Source organism: Solea solea, chromosome 3 (genome assembly GCF_958295425.1).
Source record: "Solea solea chromosome 3, fSolSol10.1, whole genome shotgun sequence".
Classification (NCBI taxonomy): Eukaryota; Metazoa; Chordata; class Actinopteri; order Pleuronectiformes; family Soleidae; genus Solea; species Solea solea.
The window spans coordinates 20,854,395-20,877,281 of record NC_081136.1 but is presented as its reverse complement, the minus strand read 5'-3'; the positions used below and the strand labels follow the sequence as shown (position 1 = coordinate 20,877,281).

The 22,887-nt window shown below is 40.6% G+C and overlaps 1 protein-coding gene across 14 annotated transcripts in view; it reads right to left on the bottom strand.

Annotated features, from left to right (window-relative positions):
* Window positions 1-22,887, bottom strand: part of LOC131457267 (pleckstrin homology domain-containing family A member 5-like) — a 190,770-nt gene that overhangs the window by 5,358 nt on the left and 162,525 nt on the right. For 5 of the 14 annotated variants that reach the window (XM_058626212.1, XM_058626210.1, XM_058626214.1 and 2 more), the window contains 17 exons: window positions 21,037-21,156; window positions 18,412-18,465; window positions 16,254-16,334; window positions 14,544-14,597; window positions 14,367-14,447; window positions 13,794-13,946; window positions 11,015-11,116; window positions 10,824-10,932; window positions 9,568-9,614; window positions 9,155-9,367; window positions 7,882-8,014; window positions 7,082-7,203; window positions 6,184-6,375; window positions 4,575-4,688; window positions 4,255-4,374; window positions 2,235-2,380; window positions 255-454 (listed from right to left, as the gene is read on the bottom strand). In XM_058626212.1, coding sequence (XP_058482195.1) covers window positions 255-454; window positions 2,235-2,380; window positions 4,255-4,374; window positions 4,575-4,688; window positions 6,184-6,375; window positions 7,082-7,203; window positions 7,882-8,014; window positions 9,155-9,367; window positions 9,568-9,614; window positions 10,824-10,932; window positions 11,015-11,116; window positions 13,794-13,946; window positions 14,367-14,447; window positions 14,544-14,597; window positions 16,254-16,334; window positions 18,412-18,465; window positions 21,037-21,156 — 2,041 coding nt within the window. The remainder of the gene's footprint in view (window positions 1-254; window positions 455-2,234; window positions 2,381-4,254; window positions 4,375-4,574; window positions 4,689-6,183; window positions 6,376-7,081; window positions 7,204-7,881; window positions 8,015-9,154; window positions 9,368-9,567; window positions 9,615-10,823; window positions 10,933-11,014; window positions 11,117-13,793; window positions 13,947-14,366; window positions 14,448-14,543; window positions 14,598-16,253; window positions 16,335-18,411; window positions 18,466-21,036; window positions 21,157-22,887) is intronic. The other 9 variants (XM_058626213.1, XM_058626216.1, XM_058626211.1 and 6 more) reach the window with 8 other exon arrangements.

The window sequence follows — 22,887 nt, the reverse complement described above, 5'->3', positions numbered from 1 at the left end:
TGTGTAGGAGGGTCATTTTTGGGAGACAGGGTTGGTTGATGACATATCTGTGCTGCCTCCTACACACTCTGGTGTCACCCTTTTCCTCAACTGCATGATCTTACTCGGTGTGACACACACCCTGATACACTCTAATCAGAAAGTGGACGATGACTCAACCCTGATTTTCTGGCTCTGCTTTCCTCCAACATAACATGGATCTATAACTTCTCAACTGTCAGCTGTGAAGGTCACATGTGCCACAGTTCACTTACAAGCCAACATGTTGTTGTTGTTGTTGTGTTTCTTGTTGTCTGCCGTCAGCTGGTTGTTAGAGTCCAGGCTCCTCTCCAGCTTCTGCCCTCTGCTGGTCTGCTGCGTCGTTTCTGCCTCCTCCTCCTTGGGCTCAGGGCTGGATGTCTCAGGGTCTGGCGTCTGGAGACTACAATCAGCAGAGGCAGCACACTGTGTAAAACTGAAGAAATGGCACAGCATCAATTTGATCCGAAGTAAAGAGCATTTCATGTCTGACAGAACAGCTGAAAATGTCTTTTCTTCACAGCAGCAACGTCCTTGTGAAATTTGCGGATGACACCACTGTGGTGGAGCTGATTGAAAACGGTGACGAGACAGCCTACAGGGAGGAGGTCCGGAACCTCGCTGCCTGGTGCTCCCTCAATAACCTGGCACTCAACTCCTCAAAAACAAAGGAGTTGGTGCTGGACTTCAGGAGAGGGAATGAGGTTCTTGCTCCTCTTCTCATTGGGGGAGACCTGGTGGAGAGGGTCAGTGACTTCGGGTTTCTGGGAACATACATTTCTCAGGACCTCACATGGGGGACTAACACCAATGCCCTTGTGAAAAAGGCACAGCAGCGCCTGTACTTTTTGAGGTCACTGAGAAGGGTCAACGTGTCCCGGGACCTGCTGCTGTCCTTCTACAGGTGCTCTGTGGAGAGCATCCTCACCCACAACATCTTGGTGTGGTTCAGGAGCAGCTCTCAGGCTGACAAGAAGGCTCTGGAAAGAGTCAGAAAGTCGGCACAGGGCACCATAGGAGTGCAGCTGTCCTCTCTGTCAGACATCTACGACACCAGGTGTCTGCGCAGAGCCACCAGCATCACCTGTGACAGCTCACACCCTGGGCACAGCCTGTTCTCACTGTTGCCCTCAGGAAAGAGGTACAGGTCCATCCAAGCCCGTACCTCTAGGTTTGCGAACACCTTTTACCCAAGTGCAATAAGAGTGCTTAATACTAAGTAACTCTTCCAAACTGTGCAATATTCTTACACTTCGTACCCGTGCAATATACACACCCCACATACACCCACTCTGCTGTACAATGTACTGTAAATACTTGAATACTTTTTTTTACATATCCTTCTAATTTTAGAAGGTGTTGGTGCACTGTTTCGTTCTTCTTCTCCACTCTATCTTTTCACTTGCACTACTAGAACTGTCCTTTAATCTCGTTGTACACTGTATAATGACAATAAAGGTGATTCTGATTCTGATTCTGATTCATTGAGATGTTTTCAGTATTCTTTTGACTGACGGGAGGTGAAGGACAGTCATCTGAGGACTATTTTATAATGTGTTTACCGTTTAATAAACAGGAGAGTGATTATTCCTCTGCACTGGAGTGTATGGAAAGATACTGACACGCTGACAGCTTTCTCTGACTAGAAACTGAAGTTTGTCTTGTTTTGTAAGCCACGTTCACACCACACCAGAATCCGTAGTGAAATTCAGCAATTTTACATCACAACACACAAGAGTTGTTGATCCACTGCTGCCTACATCAGTAAGTTCAAATGTGTTATTTTAGTTTCTAATTGTTATATGCTGGCTAACAGTGCGATAAAGTGACAGATACTGTATATTCTCTGTCTAACTCTTTGGAAGGTTTATTGGCTACCTTTATTGGTTACCTTCCTTACTCTCACCATTAGATCTCACTAATTCTTACACACTAGATCTTGAAAGTGTAGACTGCTATTGGTAGCTTTTTTTTTTTTACTGACAGTGTTGATGTCAAGAACACCATAATGACAGCAAGACCAGCGTGTAAGTCAATGCACAGACCAAACGATGACTCGATCACGTCTGGTGTGAGCACAGCATCATACCTAGGTCTGTCCAGTTGCATACATTTTAATCTATATCTATTGGTCATGCCTCTTGGAAGTGGGAGGTGACTACACTCCTTTAAAATTCTGCTGTTAACCAGACTTTTTGGTGTTTTCTATCACCTACCTGTTTTCTGTGGTGGTGTTTGTGGGTGAGCTCGTCAGATCTTGCTTCCTGCTGTCATCATCCTCAAAGGGCTCGAGGTTCATGATCTCAACATGCTGAGGCTTCGTGCCCAGGTCCAGAATCATTACCCTCTGACTTTCAAACAACTAGAAACACACAAACACACAATTCTTTAAATATTGCATTGACATTCATTCATAATGGACAGCTTTACATTGCAGGTTCAAGAGGCTCCCCAGAGTGCTGGGGAGCAACTCAACTCCAAAGCATGTGGCATAGGACTTTGTAAGCAGGTTTCCAACCAAAGGGGGTTCTCACTTTATTTTCCAATGCTACATATTGTTGAGTTTCAACCAACAGTGATGCTTTTAAGACTCCAGTTTATATTTTGTCCTTGCATACAAACCAGTAGAGACACCCCCTGATGGCCTTTCTGCACAATACAGGTTTCAGAAACTTACTATCAATATTTATAATTATTCCATGTGTTTTTGTTACCTTAGAATAAGCCCTTAATGTCTGTATCAGGAGTGAGTTTGCCATGTTGCACTACCATGTTTCTACAGTAGCCCCAAACATATAAACTACAGAAGGTCACAGTACAAATAAATGAAAAATACATAAAGAAATAAACAAAGAAATGGGGGAAAAAATTATTTCCATGGAGCTTGATTTGTTGCTTCCAACTGGAGAGTAGCCCAGAAGCAGCTACTAATTGTGGCTAAAACCATAGGATAAACCCCTTAAAGTCAACCTGTCTTCCTCTGCTTTCCTACAAATCCTTTGTTAATACTTCAGATTACAAAAAGATGCTACAGTCACTGTAGCTGGTTAGCTGCAGTGTGGCAGGCTGATTTGGGATTACACTGCTGGATAATTAGATCCTCCACCATCTGTTGACTGTGAACCCTCCGGCTGTAGTTTTATTTCATTCAACTATAATTAAATTATACAATGCTGGGCCATGCTGTCTCTCCATCTATGTTCACGCTCATGTTCTTTCCCGTGTTTACGATTAATTTTGGGGTTATACTAAAGATCCATTGCACTCCTTTCCGTCCTTCACTCTATGTAAAGCATTATTTTTCTTTTTGAATGAAGACACATTCAGGATGTATTTGTGTGCATTCGGGCGTAAACTTAGAGCTGAACTCTTAGTTTCTACGGACCGTAGCCTATGATGCAGCAAAAATGAACAAGACTGGTGCTGGATTCAACCTGTCAGAGTTCACTGTCTCTTTAAATCCACCGCTAACGACCAATCAGATATATTCAGTCTGTAAAATTTTGCAATAATATTGCAAAAAAATTTCTTAACCATAAACTATATTTAAATTAGGATTGTTTGACAGATTCCTAGTTAGGGTGCGGTGACACCACATTCTAGTGCTTTTGTTGTTTTTTCGGCCAATCAGCTCCTCACTGTTACTGCTGAATGTGTTTTCACCCCTGAATGAAGATGGACAAGAAAAAACGCATTGCAGAATAACTAAATCGTGGCTGTTACAGCGCAAATCTTTGGCTGTACTTCTTAACGCAGACAGAATCTGGTGTATTCAAAATAATTCCAGAATTTAATTCAAAGTATATTTAATTGTTGTATGCTTTGAGTTCAGTAGAAAAACTTAAACTTTCAGTTTAAACTTTAATTTTTTGTTTTCGTAGGAATAAAACTTTTGGCCGTATAGTATAGGATAGAGGAATCAAAAACCTGGCTGCCCAAAGTTTGTGTCTTTTCATGAGACGTGTGCACAGAAATACAAATGTAAGTAACTCATCCACTCTAATCCTTAAAGGACAAGTCAAGAAATTTCCTTTCTTACTTTTGAGGGAAAGTAAACTGCATTGATTTTAAAGCTGCGTGTCTACCGAGTGGAATGGTTCGATTAAGGAATGGTACCAAAATAACCACCCCCTCTTCCCCATTCCTCAGTTTATTCTAACACAAAGCTTGGCTTCTTGTTCAGACTAACAGCCACACCGAGGCCTTGTCCACTGTAGCTGTGCAGTGTTACAGTACCTCACTGTCTAGGCTGTTTATCTCCACCTTCTGCTCCTTCACATTCCCCAGGGTCATGGGTCTGCACTGCTGCATCTCCTGACAACTGTCATTTTTCACCTCCTCTGCTCTCTGCATGTCCTGGATATAGATAGAAAATCCATGACGATCAATCCATTGACAACTGATACATACAAAACATACTAATTAGCACACAAGTTTTAGACTTTTTTTATTTAAAGAATGAGAAAATGTTGGAATTGCTTGCCTCACTGTGACATTTGACATTAAATATGTGCAAACAAAGCCTGTGAATGTGTGGAGTGTGTCAGTGCACTGACCGTGTGAGTCTCAGCAGCTGTCCTGCTCTGTTCCATGTGAGACAACTTTAGCTGCTGCAAAGCTGCTTCCAGCTCCGCAGGGTCAGCACAGGCTCCCTCTGCCTGTGCCCGGCTCTACACACACACACACACACACAGGTCAAGGACAACCGAAATATGGTCCAAAAATACCGTCTTGACAAAAAATATGAGAAACTGCTTACAGTTGTGTGCAAAACACCTGATGCATCTTTGGAATGAAAGTACTGTATGTGCGGAAACAGTTGAAAGCAGTATGAAAAACGATTGTACTGTTGAACACCCTTCACTCCCAAGATATGCTCTTATACGGTAAATGTGTTGTAAAATACATTAAAAATTCCCAACAGTCCCTCAAAGTTGGAGGTAATCATTTTCCTCAGAGCTTTGGAAAGTCCCCAAAACAAAATGTACTGAAAAAATGATGTATGTAAACATTTCTGTAAAACTGTGGTGACACACACACACAACAACGAATGACTAGTGACTTGTAAATCAGTTGTTTTCTGAATCAGTACTTCGCCCATGACCAGAGCACAGTCACTGGACCGAAATATGGTGGCAAGGTTTGTGATGCCGCTCCTGATCAGCGGTGCTGTCCCTAAATACACCAGACTCCTCTGTTAATATTTAAATATTTAAATTGGAGACATTTCCTTGGGGGCCACACGGTGGTGTAGTGGTTAGCACTCTCGCCTTGCAGCGAGAAGACCCGGGGTCGAGCCCCGGTTGGAACAAGGGCCTTTCTGCATGGAGTTTGCATGTTCTCCCCGTGTGTGCGTGGGTTCTCTCCGGGTACTCCGGCTTCCTCCCACAGTCCAAAAACATGCAATGTGGGGATAGGTAAATTGGACACTCCAAATTGACCCCCGCCTATCGCCCGATGTAGCTGAGATTGGCACAGCACCCCCTGCGACCCTCTGGCCGAGGATAAAGCGGTAGATGATGATGACTGACTGACTGACATTTCCTTGGTAACTGTTGGAGATTAACCCACGTTTTTAGGATTGTTAGATCTTTTTAACTGATCTGCTGTTCGGTGCTGTTCGGCTTGAGGCGGTGGAAACATGCCAAAACACACACACACACACAAACAACCGAGAGACACATGCAGCGGCCAGCAAATTCTAAAGTAGCTGGAAGTACATCTGTGTGTTTCATTGTTCCACCATTATAAACATATTAATGATAATATCTACAATAATGTATTACATAATGTCTTACATTGTCCCAGAGCAACATTTAAATACAGTAGTGTACATTTATCGTGTATTGATCGTCTTCTCTTTGCTTTCTCAAGATTCAATGTTCAATGTTTCGGATCAGTTCAGAAGCAAAGATAGTTGTGTATGTGGTCTCCCACGTTTTTAAAATCAAGTCAGATTTGAAAATCCTCTAGTGTGAGGCAGGCCAGACATTCCAGAAGTTTGACAATGACAAGGAAACAAATTGATTGTTTGAGGCGTTGAGTGCATTTTCAATTAAATTTCATTTGTATAGCACTGAGTCATAACATACATTATCTCAAGGCACATTATATTATTATAAGAAACCCTTTTAACAGGGCTAGTGTACTGTGTTTTGTTCTGACCTGCAGGGTTAGGAAAGGATTGTCCTTGTTGAAAGACGGTGAGCGGGATGGGGTTTCCCTCCTCTTCTCTCGCAGTGATGAAGCCTCCTGGTTTCTCCTCATCCTCTCCAGCTGTTCCTCCACACTCATCCTCATTCTGCCAACCTCTCGCTCCCCGAAGCCCAGATGATCCAGTACGCTTCTGGGTCGATCCTGCACAGGAGCACGTAACATTCCACATCACCATTGCTGTGTTTATGGGTGAATCCAGAAAGATTTAGGAATGAGGATGAGTATAAAATAATGAGGGTGAGAATAAAGGACGACATTATGAAAAGAGACTGAAGAGACTAGAGGGCAGTTGGGTGGAGAACTATGAGCTGCTTTGAAGAGCTTTGAACATCAACGAAGAGAGGAACATAGAGGGAGAGAAAGATTTCAGAGGGATTAAGGGATGAGGATTAAAGCATGACTTCAAACTGTGGTAGGAAGCATTACACCTCTCAGTGTACAGTCTGCCAGAAATTATTAGCAGAAGAAGAAAAACGGAACTTCTGTGTTGAAGAATTTATCAGCAGAAGAAGAGTGGTGGAAATCTAGAACTTTGAACTGTGATTAAAGTGGTTAATGGTTTGCCTTGTCTCTATGGAGCTCCCCCTACAGTTTCATCAGAGTACATATTTTTAGGACACCACCGTAAACAACCATCTATCCATCGTCTACCGCTTTATTTCCATGCTTCTATGTTTTTCAATTCTTTTCAATTTTCAATTCAACACTGTTTATCACTATATTTTCCTGTTAACACTCTACAAATTAATGCAAACAAGCAATAGCTTTGAAAAAAAATTAATAAAGAAAAAGAAGTTAGTCAATTCCATCATGTGTGCCTGTGTTGATATTAAAGCTCAGCACTTACTGATCTGGATTCAGGCTTCTTGGTTTTCCTCAAGGTGACGTAGGAAGCGATGGTGGAGGACTCAGGAGGGCTCATGGGGGATTTGGTTCTGGGAGGGACGATGCCCACTGGGCAGGGGGGACCTGTGTGGGGGACAGTGAAGGGAGAACGCTGTCACTCACACATTAGCAAACCAACACTGCAGCCAGGATAACTGCTCACACTGTGACAGAGGAGATTCTAAACGTGTTTTATGAATGTTTAGAGAAACAGGAAACATTCTGATTTACAGATTAAGCACAGGCTAAACTATACTAAAGTCAGGTGTGTGGACTTATTTATGATAAAAGAAGAAAAAGGCCAATGTTTTGTATAATAAACCTACTGCTCATTGCTGTGGCTTTCTTTAAATAATATTTGTATCATTACGGACTCTCAGAGCAGAAGCACCCCTGAGCTTTTGCATGGTTGGTACAGTCGTTCCCAAACGTAACAAAGGTATTTTTTTAGGGTCCCCAAAGAAACATTTCTCTTTGTCGAAATGATTTGTTTACCAAAATAAACAATATATTAGGTGTTACAGATGTGGCTGTAAAGTAGCCGCTACCTTATGAATGCATTTGTCACCATTTATTTTGTGATTTGGGACATGACAGTTTGCCACCTTTAAAAAGTGGGTTCCTTGTCTGGTCCAGTTACGCACTCATCACACAGCCAGAAAAGAAATAAATATTCCCAAAAATAAACAACAGGGCGAGTATAACTTGCTGTTCAACGTCACAAGGCACGCAGACAACCACACTGGGGTTTTACAGTGGTACCTTTTGATACTGCAGTGTCTTTACTCTCTGAGCCCTCTGTCTTGTCCTTGTCCTCTCCGTTGGCCTCGTCCACTTCCTCCTTCACTGTGGTCAGCTCAGGCTCACTCTTATACAGACGATAGTCTGGAGCTTGCTGTGAGGAGGAAAGAGACATCGCTCAGGTCAGAACAGACACTTACTCCTCTGATACACAGCTGAACTCAAGAGTGAACCTCTAAGCTTTGTTGACTTGGATCATTTCTTAGAAATGAATCTCCCAAATGTCACTTTCACAACTGTAGATATTTTTGCATGTGCACAAATCACAGGGTAAAACATTTCATTTGATTAATATTTGAAGAAACAATACTCATAATGATGATAAGATCATTATGTCTCTGAATATCACAATCCTCTGAAATGACATCTTAATTTTATTGCAACTGTGTGATTTAACAAATGTAATTTAAAAAAACAGTTATTTCAGAAGATTATGATATTCTGAAGATGAAATCATTTAAGATGTTAAGAATAAAGTTATAATTTCATACCGAGTAATGCAATTTTTTATTTTAAATAAGATAATGAGAAAAAGTACAAATGTTTTGTCACAAGAATAAGCAGCAAAGCTATGACAACATGTCAATTTCTATTCTTCTGTTCAGGACAAAAAGAGTTGCAAAGACAGAAAATAGCCATTCGATTTAAAATAAATAATCAATTCTGATATTGTAAAATGTCTTTTTGTGAATATCAGTGTTGTAATCAAGCCCTCAAGTGCTCGAGTCCAGTCCTCGAGCACTTGACGTATAAATATATTAAAAAGAAAAGTTGAAGTTTAACAACACAACAAGTTCTCAATTAAAAAGTCTGTGTCTCCAACTGTCCTTTCTCAAAGGTCAAGTCCAAGTCATCAGCTCTCGAGTCTGAGACAAGTTATGAATCCTGCAAATTAGGTCAGTGAGACTCAAGTCCTGTAACACCTGTGTGTAGATACTAGACACTGGATGCAAACTTAACTTAACTACACATTAAATGATCTTCACAATGATGGAAATGGTCTGATGACTCCATGGAGGCAGGACAACCATAGGTGAGCAACAGTGGTGACTGGATAGAGCATGGGCTGGTTGGGGGGGCCGGGGTGATGAATGAATCACATGACTGTGTGTTACTTCAGTATTTAGGATGGAGCTGAGGTATGACAATGATGACAAGCAGAGCATGGACTGATGACGGTCACGTGATGGAGGGCATACGCATATGGGGGAAGGCACGTGGCGGTCGTCCTTACGCTGTGCGCGGCATTCCTGGGGCCAGCCTTGCGGTCCTCGGGGCGCGCCGTGTGGGGGGGCAGGCGGCCGCTGGTATGCATGTGGTGGTGGTGGGACGGCGGCGGCTGGTGAGGCCGCTCGGACGAGTCGTAGTACTGGGGGAGTGGCGGGCGGGGGGGCACGTTGTTGCCCTCCACTATGGGGGGGTTGAGGGCCAGTGGCGGTAGCACTGTCTGTTAACAACACACCAGAGCTCATTCCGAGGAAATCGTTACTGGACTTTACTGCAGAAGCTGCTTTAAAGCCTCATGAGTCTCACACAGCCACCTTCAGGATGCTGGAATAATGGTGCGTTCCATGTGTAGTTGGAACACAACAGAGTGGTATAATATGGAGAGTACTGTGTGCTGTGTGTGCTGGGACACTGCCTTACCTCATTCTTCTGTTCACTAGAGAGCGGTTTAGAACCAGGGAAATCTGCTGAATAAAAAGCAAAGAGAGACAATTGGAAAGTTACTTTAGCATTATGTATAACAAAGGACACATTAAAAGTATTTGTAATCATATTCTCAAGATGGGTTTTCTTCAGTATCTCAAAGCGATACACAGATTTAACTGACTTAACAAAAAAGCTCACCTAAAAAAATAAAAGCCTGCTTAAGTCTACTATAACTTTAGAGTGTGTTTGCTGTTGTTCATTGTTGACTCTCCTGCACCAAAGTCCATGGAGAAATTGGAGAAATTTGATCTCACGATGACACAGAAACTACTGGTCTGATTCATATGCAGTGATGCACTGATTTTCTCTATGGACTTTCATTTCCAGTCATAAAAGTCTTTCTGTGAGAAAAATGATGCACATATTCTCAAGATGTCATAGACTAAACTGGTTTCTCTTCTAGTTGTGGATGTTATTAATGTTCCCCATTTCCCGTCTTTGTGATCCATGTGAAAACAGACTCTCTCTCTCTCTCGAGCAATATTATCAGACCTGACTGAGGGAGTATGCAAAATATGTTCCTGTCCAAACAATTATATATAATGTTTTGTTGCGCTATTCATATAAATAAATATTTCCCGTTTCATGTGTTTTTTTATTTTAGTAGTATTTAGTTTATTGTAGTAGGAAAACCATAAACACAAGTAGCCGAACACCTATATGTGCAGTTAAAAACATAATTGACACCTAGGCCCTCTGCACCACCTTCTCTCGATCTGGCTCTCAAAAAAGGAGCCACTGACTTATTTTTTTTACTACTTCCTGTGTAAACCTTTTGCCATATGGCTTGCCAATAAAAATAGCTTATGGTTATTATTCTTATGAAATAATAAAATTAAATTAAATATAGATATTTTTAAGTTATTTTTTTACTTTTACTAGTCATTCTACAACTGTTGTAATACATTAGTGGTAACAGGAAGTAGTCACACGTCACACAAACAAATCCGGTTTCCGGTAACAGATCGAGTAGTGACAGGGAGCATTTGTGTGTATACAGAGGCAGCGTCTATCAGCTATAGTCAAAATGTTAAAAAACAAATGTAATGAAATTGTCTGATCTAATCTGATATTCTCATGACAAATTACTTCTCATGCATGCACAGAGGGTACAAGCTAGCGGGCAGTTGCCACGCAACCCAAACTTTGATGGCATGAATCTAAGAATAAGTGTTATTCCAGACTCTCACTGTTATCTGTGCGACGCTGCGGCTTGTTTTTGGCCAGAGCCTCCATCACGTCCTGGATCCTCCACAGCTCCTTCTGGATCTGGATGTGGCGCTGGCTCGGAGGCTCTGTCTGAGGAGACATACATGCAAAAAATACTGTTAAAAGCTTAACCACCCGAGAAAGTGTGTGTGTGCATGTGTGCGTAAATTACTTGTGGGCTGCCCAGGGCCTCCAGCTGCTCCAGCAGGTTGGACTTGGCCAGAGTGACGTCTGCCTCCAGCCTGTCATAATCCCTCCAGGAGCGCTCCAGCTCCTGGAACCAGCACACCAGCCAACATCAAGGTGTGACATTCATTTTTACTTCCTGTTTTCCTAAAGACTTATCATATTATGTCCAACATTTGTGGTTCCAATTACAGGGGAGCGAAGGGGAGCCCTAAATAGGACACAAACTCCCCTGAAAACCTACTTTGAGCCAACGAAGGAGAGCTTAGTCTGAAACAATGTTTATTTTTGTGTCACAGGTTACAGAGTTTATGTTTCCCCTGTGTGTGTGCGTGGGTTTTCTACAGGTTCTCTGGTTTCCTCCCACAGTCCAAGAACATGCCGATCTAGGGATTAGGCAAATTGGACACGCTAAATTGACCATAGGTAGAAGATGAGTGAGTGAACTAATTTGGTTGTCTTCTGTCTACTCTCAGGTATGCCAGTGATGAATTAATCATGTCAATGGGACTTTCTGAGCCGTACTTCTAAGAAAACTAACTGAGTGGCACAGTTAGTACTTTCTGCTCAAAAAGGTCATATTTTTCCCTCTGGGAGTTTCTTCTGTCATAGCTAATGACCTCTACTCTGATAGAGTGAATGGTTTGTGAACTCCATTTTGCAGCCTGTGAGTGTAGTTTTTGAAACCACAACCATATTTAGATGATCAGAGGTGGAGCCTAGTAGAGAGCGTGTCCATCATCATCTGTAACTTATTGAACAGTATATTTGTCAATCACACACGTGTCCGTGCCCAAATATGTGCAGTGCTTTATGCTCTACATCAGTGGTTCCCAACCTTTTTTCTCTGAAGCCCCCCTTGCTTGTGTCAAAGTCAAGGCAAGGTAAGGCAAGTTTATTTGTATAGCGCTATTCTTACACAAGGCAATTCATAGTGCTTTACAGAGGCAAGTAAATACATTGGAAATTAAACCAAAATCAATTAAAAATAAATTATAGAAATAAAAACAATTTAAAACATTAAACAATTTAAAATCAAGCAGACAAAGAATGTTTCATCTGTTCTGTGTTTGCCCTCCCTTATTTGTCCCCTATATGAAAATGAAGTAAGTCACAGGGCTTACACTCCCACTCAGGTCCCCTGAGTCTCCAAGACTCAACAAGTGCTCTTTTACCTGTTCTTCCCATTTCATCTAATCAGTCCCCTTTTAACTCGAAGAAACACCGAACAGATAAAGCATCTTTCAACTTAAAATTAATAAAACATTGGAATGTAATTTAAAATCATTAAACATCATTAAACAAGCAGATATGAAAGTTAAAGTGGTTAAAATTGGCAATATCAGAAAGTTCAGGTCTCAGTTCACAACTACACCAAGATTTCTGGCTTGGTCTGTGGTTTTTAGTGTCATTGAGTCAAGTTGGCCACTGACATCAAGCCTCGCGTTTTTGGGACCAAAAACAATGACTTCTGTCTTTGTTTTTGTTCGTTTTTATAGACATATATAGGCCCCCCAACCTTAACCCCTGCATGCACACACACCAAAAGAATAAAGTGAATAATTACAAAGGTATATATGCAGAAATAGACAGCTAACATATAAATAAACTTCCATAAAATCAAAACAAAGGCAGCTCTTGAGATATTGCCTTGTTTTCTTTTTGATATGATGACTCTTTGGTACTTTTATGTTTTTCAAACATGATATTTTATTGTGCAGATGCTGACAACAGGAATGTGATCGGGTATAGTCGCTAACTGACCTGATGAGTCTTGCACAGTAATGGTCACGGGGTGTTGCCAAATTGTCTATTTATTAGCAACACAGGTGGACACAAAGATTGGTTTTAATTTGGGTGACACTGAGTGCTGATTATCCAACAGAGTGCAGGGCTGGACTGCTAATCTGGCATACTAGGCATTTTCCCGGTGGCCGACGCACCTCAGGGCCGGTAGACAACACAGATCTTGTTTTCCACCTTAAGGCCGGCCAATACTAACAGGCTGAACACAGGCCCATTGGTTGATTAACTATACTGACACTGGGCTGGCTGAATCATATTTATTACCGCCGGCTGGGGGGTGGGCTGGCAGGTAAGGCACGGACAGTGGATCTTGGTTTACGTCCTATACTGACACTGGGCTGGCCCAATCATTACTCTCTCTAGTCCTCCTCACGCCACCTCCGACTTCAGAGTTTAAAATTGAATGCAGTAGCTGGGGGTTGACCAGAGACACAGTAGGTACACGTATAAATGTAATATTTTACACAAAACTGTAATGTGTAGGTGTTTAATGGTAATGGTAAATGGTCTGTAGTTATTTAGGACTTTTCTAGTCTTTACACCACAGTTAAGTTACACTTTAATGACTGTCAATTGTGATACTGATGAGTACTGTGTCTCTGCATCTCTGCAGTGAGTTGATAACAACAACAATAATAATAATCATTTTTATGCATGTTGAAGAACTGTTGGTAAAACATGCCATGAGGTGCACATGTAGAGAACACGACAGCCAGATTGAAGAACATAAGAAAACAGGGCAAAGGTTTTCCAGTGATCTCCAGTGTCTCTGTGTGACCGTCCCCTGTGGGTTTGACTCAAGAAACAGTTCTTGAAACTTCTACTACTTCTCAACTATTGAGGCCACTGTGTTCCTGGGAACTACCACTGGACGCCTCCTGTCTTGAAGAGCTTCTCATGGATAAACCCCCTCCACCTGTCCCACAGTGATGAGTATGTGTGGTGTGTGTTGTGCTCACAGCGTTGACTCTGGTCAGCTCTCTGCAGGTGCTCAGCAGGCCGTTCTGCAGCACGTCCCTCTGCTGGACCAGACTCTGTGTGGCTGCTGCTCCACTGCCGCTCTGGTCACTCAGCTCCTGACTGGCTGACAGCAGGGCTGTCTCTAGCGTGTGCTGCCACACACACACACACACATAGTCACATTACTTCAGGCGGCATAACATTGGGATTTATATCAAATTTTGAAACACATCTTCACCTTAAAGTGGCAGTTTAGGCTCTTTAAAATGCATTTGTATAAGGTAGTGACACACAGTCAGAGTCTTACATATAGTCATATATATCTCAGCAAAAATGTCTTAACATAATGAAATCTATACCACCTGTTCACTATCTTATGATAATAATAATAATAATAATAATAATAATGATAATAATCATAATAACAATAACGATAATGATAATGATAATGATAATGGATAATGATAATAATAATAATAATAATAATAATAATAATAATAGTAATAATAATGATAATAATAATAATATTAATACTACAACTAATAATAATACACACACACACAGTGCTGTACCTTCTCTCTGTGTAGCTGCTGCAGTTTCTCCTCCTGCATCCTCACTGCCTTATCCTGCTCACACAGTCTGCTCAGCTTGGTCTGTCACACAAAGACACACATGAATTTAATGCTAAATATAACATAAATCTAATAACTAAATATGTATCTATAAAGGTGCATGTGTGTGTGTCTTACGTCTAGGTCAGCCTCCTCTGTGTGCTGGACAACTGTGTTGTCTTCTGTGTTGACCTGAAAGGAGGAGGCACAGTCAGAAATAGGCAGCAGGGGGCAACAATTGCACATCTGTTAGGAGGGACAGCTGAGAGCTGCAGCCATGAAGAGTTCTCTACCCAGAATGCTGTTTTATTTGGGGGACAGAATGACAAATCTTTCTAATTTACTTTTTTTTTTTACAATGCATAATGAGGACATGATCTATGTTAATCAAAGGGACATCTGGACATATCGTCCGCTATCAATAATGAGAATCATACAGAATTTTGAAAAAGATTCTCATTTGCCCCCAAAGGTTGCAGCTGGAGAAAAGACACTCATCATTTCCCTCTTGCTGTTCATCCCAGAGGCAGTGAGTGAGGGGATGAAGGGATGAGCGTATGGGGGATATTCACTAATCTCGTGTAGCTTCCCTTGAAGCTGTTTACCCAGGTGTTACCACAGAGACTGTAGCTGAACAGTGTAATGCAGAGAAAGACAGATGGAGGTGTAGCCTGAGAGAACACATGCACACAAATTAAGAAACTGAGCCCCACACATCAAACTAATCACATTACCCTGTGATGTGTTTGACCCACACCTGCAGTTTGAACACCGTTAATGTTGTCGCTCTTTACTGAGAATCGGATTTTTCAACTTTTACCAGCAGATTGGATTTATGACATCATAACTAATCCTGCTCTAATATTAGCAATGTATTCAAGTTTAATATGAAAACTTGATTTGAGTATAATGAACAATGGCAATTGTCTTTCACTGATGTACTCTAGGAAACATTTTAATCCAAAATAAAACAAACATGTTCTTTGATTCTGGCTCTTTCACTGAACACTGAATATCTCTGTTAAGCTTCTAACTTGTTGATTTGACTTTGTTTAAGCTAAAAATCCTTATCATACACAACCTGCAACCTATTGGATGTGAGGCAAACACAGGTGGGGCCACCATGGAAACGATGGACAAAACCACTTGGGACCCATAATGTCAGCTCAAAACATTGACATGCTGGCAGGGAATGGAGAGATACAGTGAGAGGAGAGGAGAGGAGAGGAGAGGAAAGGAGAGGAGAGGAGAGGAGAGGAGAGGAGAGGAGAGGAGAGGAGAGGAGAGGAGAGGAGAGGAGAGGAGAGGAGAGGAGAATTCCATGACTGTGTAGAATCACACCATGAGATATGTTCACGTCACAGCTGATCCATTGACAACAAACAGAAAGTAATGAAATGAGATGTGCTGCAACCAAAAGCAATGTCATTTCCACAAATAATGTAATGACGACATCTGGGAAGGACTGCTGAGTGATATCTGGGACTGATTGCATCCAAAGTGGTAAAACAAGAGGTTTGATGGTGATGGGGTTGAATACACAACCACTGGACTACCAGGGCAATGGTCTGGTTTGAGTCTGCTTTAATTCAGTCAACTCAAAATGGAAGAGTTCATTAAGTAACAACAGAGATTCCCGATTTGGGGAAAACAAACCCTAAGCTATTTAGGGTTTATGAGGTTGTGTGCATTGTGTACATTACTTGACTGAACTCTTCAATTGAAGTACATTGGAATGTATTGGTTGTTGAGTGTTTTTAAACCAACAACAGTAACAAATAAAGTATGTCCACAGACAAGTGGACTGCCTTGACACAGTCTCAAGCCAGAGCATGCCAAAGACCTTACTTGCTGGTAGAGTTGTGGCCTCGGTGCTGAGTTCTCGATCATTGTATGAATCATGAAGATTAGAGGCTCATTCTCCTTTGTCTTGTGGCACACCATGGAGAAAGAGGATACAATAGTGTAATAATAACACAACTGGAAGTAGTCCAATGGTCATTGAGTGACTCAGTAACCATTCCTAGTCTTAAAATGTACTGTTCTACCATGACACTATGCTTCAAGACCTTACTACAACCAGATAAAACGTTGAATACCCCCAGTTAGCAATGATTGCAAGCAGTCATGGATTTAAATTAAATTACGAGCATGATGCACTGGAGATGGCCCTTGGATCTTCATTGGTTTGAGTGAGTAGATCACTTTTAAGTACCCAAACTGGGTCAGGTCCAGATAATGCCGTTTTGTTGGAACTGTCCTCAAGGCTGGTTTTGAAAGGTTTTAGGGAGGTTTTCAACATGTATTTTAAATTGGCCCAAATTTCTATGCTAGATGCTATGCTAGTTACATGTTACGGGTATGGGTACATATTTAATGCTTTCACAATGAAGCCTCACTAAAAACAATATTTTATGATGCTTCAAGTCTCAAACAACATCAATTTTAAGATGAATATCTAACATGGGTTTTAATTTTTGCAGCAGTTGATATGTGGTTTAAAATGACCAGCAGTTACTTAAATTAACCAAATTTAGCAATCCAGGAAAACATCATTGAGCAACGGAACAACGGAGCAAGAAACATGATATAAACAGTGAAATATCACGCAAACAGTTTACGGTTCTCAGACCTGATTCTGGTTTAGCATTAAAGGACTGTGCCAACATACACTACATGGACAAAAGTATTTGGCCACACCTGTTAAGTATTGAATTCAGGTGTTTCAATCAGGCTTTGGGCTATGGCCTTTATCTCCAATGAAGGACAAACTTAATGCTTCAACATACCAAGACATATTGGACAATGCTGTGCTTCCAACTTTGTGGCAGCAGTTTGAGGCAGACCCTTTTCTATTCCAACATTATTGTGCCCCAGTGCACAAAGCATATAAAGACAGGTTTGGTGTGGAAGAACTTAACTGGCCTGCACAGAGCTCTGACCTCAACCCCATTGCGCATGTAGTAGTTATAGTTAGTTAGTTGTAGATGTCACTCCTACACATGCTGACAGTGTAGGAGGCTGGTCTCTCACCGAAGCACATGACCTTTTCATAGCAAAGCAGTTGTACTGAATAATGCAAAAACTGTGGGAATACAAAATCTACAGGAGAATAATCGGCACATTTAAATACCCGCCATGATCATGCTTTGCCTCTCTGAACTGTCCGCTGATTAAGTTTGCCTTCCAATTAGCATGGCACACAGCATTGTAATACGGTGTTGAGACGATGGGGGGGGGAATTTTCACATTGACTTCCCTTTTTTATATTTACTGCTAACAATTCTGTACCCAAACAAGGCTGCATAGGTTATTGTTTAAGCATTATCATTACAATGTGCACACACACTGCACTCACAAAGACATTTGATGTTAATTAAGGTCACTTGGAGGAACTTGCAATTATTTTTCTGCTTCAATCCACTATAATGTCATTTAAATCCTATTTCCTCCAGTTTAGGGTTCCTTCTTTGTTATACAAGTTTATTGTTGAGTGACAGACCCACTGCCACAAACCATATTTATTCTGGAGTAGTTTCACTATTATAAGACAGTAGCTTCCCAAACCGCGAATGACCTAATAAGATAATATGATACACTACCTTTCACAATCCCACAATCTGTTAAAATGCATATCACAACATGATATTATAATTTATGGTAGAGGATTAGGATTCTGTGAAAAAAACGTTTTGACAACAAAATGAAAAATAAAGAGTTTCTGAGAATTTTTTTCTCAGAATACCCTATTACAAAAGACATTTCACATCCTAATCCTCTATATATTGCAGAAAGACATTTGTGTAAATTTCTTTCAGTGTGGTGCAGCCCTAACCCAAAATTTACATTGGTTTCAAAATGAAACCAATGGCCATTAAATCATATAAATACATAGGTCCGCCCTTAATTGAATAACCTATGGCATGCTCTGACAAGCTGGAAAAAAAAAGCAAAGTAAAATTAAATAAAGACGGGTACAAAATTAGCCAGAATCAGACATTCTCACCTGACTGTCCAAGTAAACAAGGTTCCTTTGGAGGTGATGTGAAAGAACATCAGTCTGCAGTAGTCACAGAATGAGAACGAGAGAAGCCAGGCAAAGTGCCAGAAGCAGACAGGAGTAGGAGGGAGACGACAGAGAAAGGGAATAAAAAAAGAGGAGTCAAAGGCCCATTTCAGGTGACAGGAGAAGATTGTAGAGAGAAGAAAAATATGGATGTGATAGATCTTTGGAGATATGGAACTGCAGATTAATATATTTTATATTTATTTTTCTGTGAGAATAATGTTGATCAATGATTCATTAACATAATGTTCAGAAAAAGGTGACATAATTCCCAAGAAAAAGCGTCAAATTATATTCCCCTGGTCATCTATGCACCACACCACACTTTAAGAAAGGGTGTGTTTTTTCTGCTGTGGAGTCATGTAAAAAAGGAATATAGTGTGTACATGCACTGAGCCCAACCTACATTCTGTTCTCTAATACAGCAGCATTTTAAAAGAAGAGGTTGATTTTGAATAGCTTTTATATTGTCAATTTTTTCGTATGTCATTTTCAATCTTTTCAATAAAACTGAAATTTTTTGCAAGGCTTGACTTTACGGAAGCCGAGAGTCATGGTTGCTCCTCCATTTTTTCAGTCCATTTTCTCGAGATCAGGGAACAATTCATTTGTTAAATGAGATCAATTAGTGCATTACCACGAGACAACAAGGCCCTCGCATCATTATCCCGTGATCACGGACTGAAAACATATAACAGGGACTATGGCGAAGGTCCCTGTTATATTGATCAGCAGTACTGTCAGCTATCAACACAAACTGACTAACTGGACTTAAACTTGATGTAGTGATTCTGATAAACTTTAAGAGGAGACAAACTACTACAATGGCTGTTTGTATGTAGATGATTACATTCTTTAATTTGCACTGTAAGAAGTCGTTTCTCAGTATGCAAAGATGTACTTGCATACTTGGGAAGCACGACTGGAGTACATACTCGCCACGTATGGGAGTCCTTGTTCTATTGTTTGAATGGCGGGTGGCCAATTCTACTTTTACATTAAAATAAAAAAATGCATCAACAACAAATCTATTGATCACACCAAGTATCTAATGACAGAGACGTCTGAGCCAGCGGATCATTTCAACAGGACAGGCCTAGGTAGCGCTGCTCGGTGCCAGGCACTGTGTACACGAGCATCCACAGAGACGGAGCTGATCACCTCCGACAACGTCGCAGCCAAACTATGAATATGTCATATCTTAATACACAAACCACATTCTAAATGACTAATTTCTCACCTAAAAGGATCTTAAAACAGTGTTCCGGGAAAAATACCTAAAATATATTTTAGTTTATATTTGTTTTCTCTGCCGCTATGTTCCGGCAAAATGCAAATTGTTGACATCACCCTCATTTTCTTATTTACTGAATTTGGAAAAATAATAAATCTGTAAGCCTCGTGATCAATTTACCATATCCACAATCCAAAATGCAACCCTTCACATGCATATCATTTGGATGGCAAGAGTAATCACACATTACCTCAAGCCATTTACCCCAAAACACATGACAGCATGCTATACATCTTTTTCTGCAACACAGGGTTGAAGCCAGACATGATGTGCACTTTCTGGTAATGTGCATGCATGTGCATGCATAATAAAATAACTCAAATAAATTCCACATACACATTAAGGTTATATTTAAACAAACATAAATGAAACAGCACGCTGATGGGTACAAACCAGAACTTATGCCACAAATGGAATGTTGTTTAATGCATCAGCTCTGATGCATCCATGCTATCCTGGACCACAACTGCAAAGAAACCTCAGGCCAACATGCAAAAAAAGGGAAGATGATAAAAGAAGACCCAAGGCACCAATTCCCCAGCATGAAACTGCACCCACCAGTCTGCACAAGACAACACTGCAGAATCAAAATTGAACCTGGTGAGTTGACAATATTGTCTAAACAGACAGACAAATCACTCAAATTTGTTGTCTACAAAGATTATTTTTGTTTATGTACACTTTTAGATTATTTCAATGAATATTATTGCGTTTAGTTAGTTATCCTGCAGCACCAAATAAACTGGAGAAATATCAGACTGTTTAATTATATAAAAGTGAATAAATCAGCACATTTAATGTTGCTGCTGACTCATAACAGCTTCACTTTCTCCTCAGTTTTAATTGTTTTTGCCGTGAGCAAAGTTGATAGTGTCTACACAAACACTTTGTCCATGCAAAATACGATTATTTATCACATCATTTACTTTTTATTTTTTTATTTATTTTTAACTTTTAATAAAACTACTTAATCCAACTAACATAAAATGACTTTATCAACTCTTTCATCAAAATAAGTGTTAAAGTCAGACTTCATTACAACTTTTAGACTTTGCATATTAAATCTGTGATGTTACTGACTTTCGAGGTAAGTTGGCTATCGCAGGTACCATTTATACTGTCAATCACCAAGTTCAGTTTATTTATAGCAAACAGCCGGCCTACACAAGAAACCTTCCCTTGCAGACACACAAAGACAAACGTATTTGTTATTTTGGTTGGAAAACATAAATGCGTACATGCACACATGTATGTATACACTCAGTGCTGACCTTGGCGTTGGGCCCCTCCAAACCCAGGGCCATTAGCTGAGTTACTGTGTGCTCCCGCAGGCTGTTGAGCTCCGCCTGCTGCCGGCGGAGCTTGATCAGCAGTAATGTCAGCTCTTCAGGCTGCACACGGCAACACACACAGAGGAGAGAAGAGCTGCCACATCAACACAAACTTGATGTAGTGACTCAGATGAACTTTAAGAGGAGACAAACTACTACAGTGGCTTTTTGCGATGTTATATGTAGACGACTACATTCTTTATGTTGCACTGTAAGAGCAAATGTTGCTCTTGCATTGCTCTTCCTTTAATGTAATGTAATGTAAACATGGCACACATTTTTCACACACTGACATCGTACAGAGACAATTCATGACATTTGTATATCGAGTTTAAATATTTTAAATTGACATTTTCCCAAATTCCTGACATTGTATCAGTCTACCGCTTTTATCCTCCACATGAAGGTCATAAGGCTGCTGGAGCCAGTCTCAGCTGACATAGGGGACGAAAGGCAGGGTACACCCTGGACAGGTCGCAAATCTATCTCGGGACATTGTATCAGTAAAGGACAAAGCACAGTTGCTTTATGTGTTCTGATATAGAAGTTCTGATATTATGTGCGTGACTTAATTGAAGCTGTAGATCCCACTTTGAACATTGTCAGTTCCAATTCCTACCAGAAAGCCATAGATGCAACCAATTTGAGGATTCCACTCTAAGCTGTCATAGGATTGTAAAAGTGGTTCAAACAGGTGAACCAATCAGGTCATTTGTCTGATGTGTTACCACTAATCATTTAAAAGTATTGATACAAGGTTTCACACTTGGTGAAGATTGGCTGCCTAGTACAAGTATAAAACTGACCAAGATGGCAATAGACTGGATCAATTTAAGACCATCAACTTATGACCAGCCACACCAGCAAATTGCAAGTGGACTTCCATCTTTGTTGTATTTTTGCATTGAAGTTCTTTAGGGAGGTGATCAATTGTTTACCTATAAGTGACCTTTCATACAGGTATAGTTGTTTTTTTTCTCAGTTCTGATAAGTAAAAATAATTTAAAAGAAATCAATACTTTCTGTAGCTGCTTTGGACTCATGGGTCTTCACTCTGCACTTGCTCCTTGATGAAGCATAACTTGGCAAATCTAAGGAGAAAAAAAGAACTAGAGAGAAAGTGCTGGGCAACAGAGTGACAGTGCAGTGTGTTTCTCTTCACAGCTGATCCAAGCCTGAGAGACCATAAACTGAGCCTGACATGACCATCTTACTGGCCCAGCCAATGTGATGGAACCCAGTATAAGCCCAAACCTGATCCTAATTCAATTTGTATTGGTCTTAAATTGTCAGTGAAGTCAGTGAATACAACTAAACATTAGTGAAAAATGCAATGGACATTGCTCTGGTTTAACAATAAAAATAAAAATTCTAGAAACCCTAAAAACAAAAACTAGACTAGAATGAGTGTACCCTATGAAATGATTATTTAGGGCCATTATAATGAATTGCACAAAAAAACCTATCAAAAAATGCTGTTGATAATGTGATATGGTGCATAGTTGTTGGCTGCTCTTGCAATTTTTATTCTCAAAACATGACCCACCCTACCCTAGCACCTTGATTACAAAAAATTACATCAGTATAACTGAGTGATATCAGTTAACTGCTTTTATTGGATTGGCGCACTTGCACATGGAAGGCAGCTAATGAGACAGCTGTAAGAAAAATGTCAGTGGTGGACAGCAGAAATTTTTTTTCTTACCGGAGTGATATTCTCAAACTTGTAGTCACTCTTTGGCGAGTTCACTGGGGGAGGTGATCAGTGGGTTGAATGTCAAAGTGTGTATG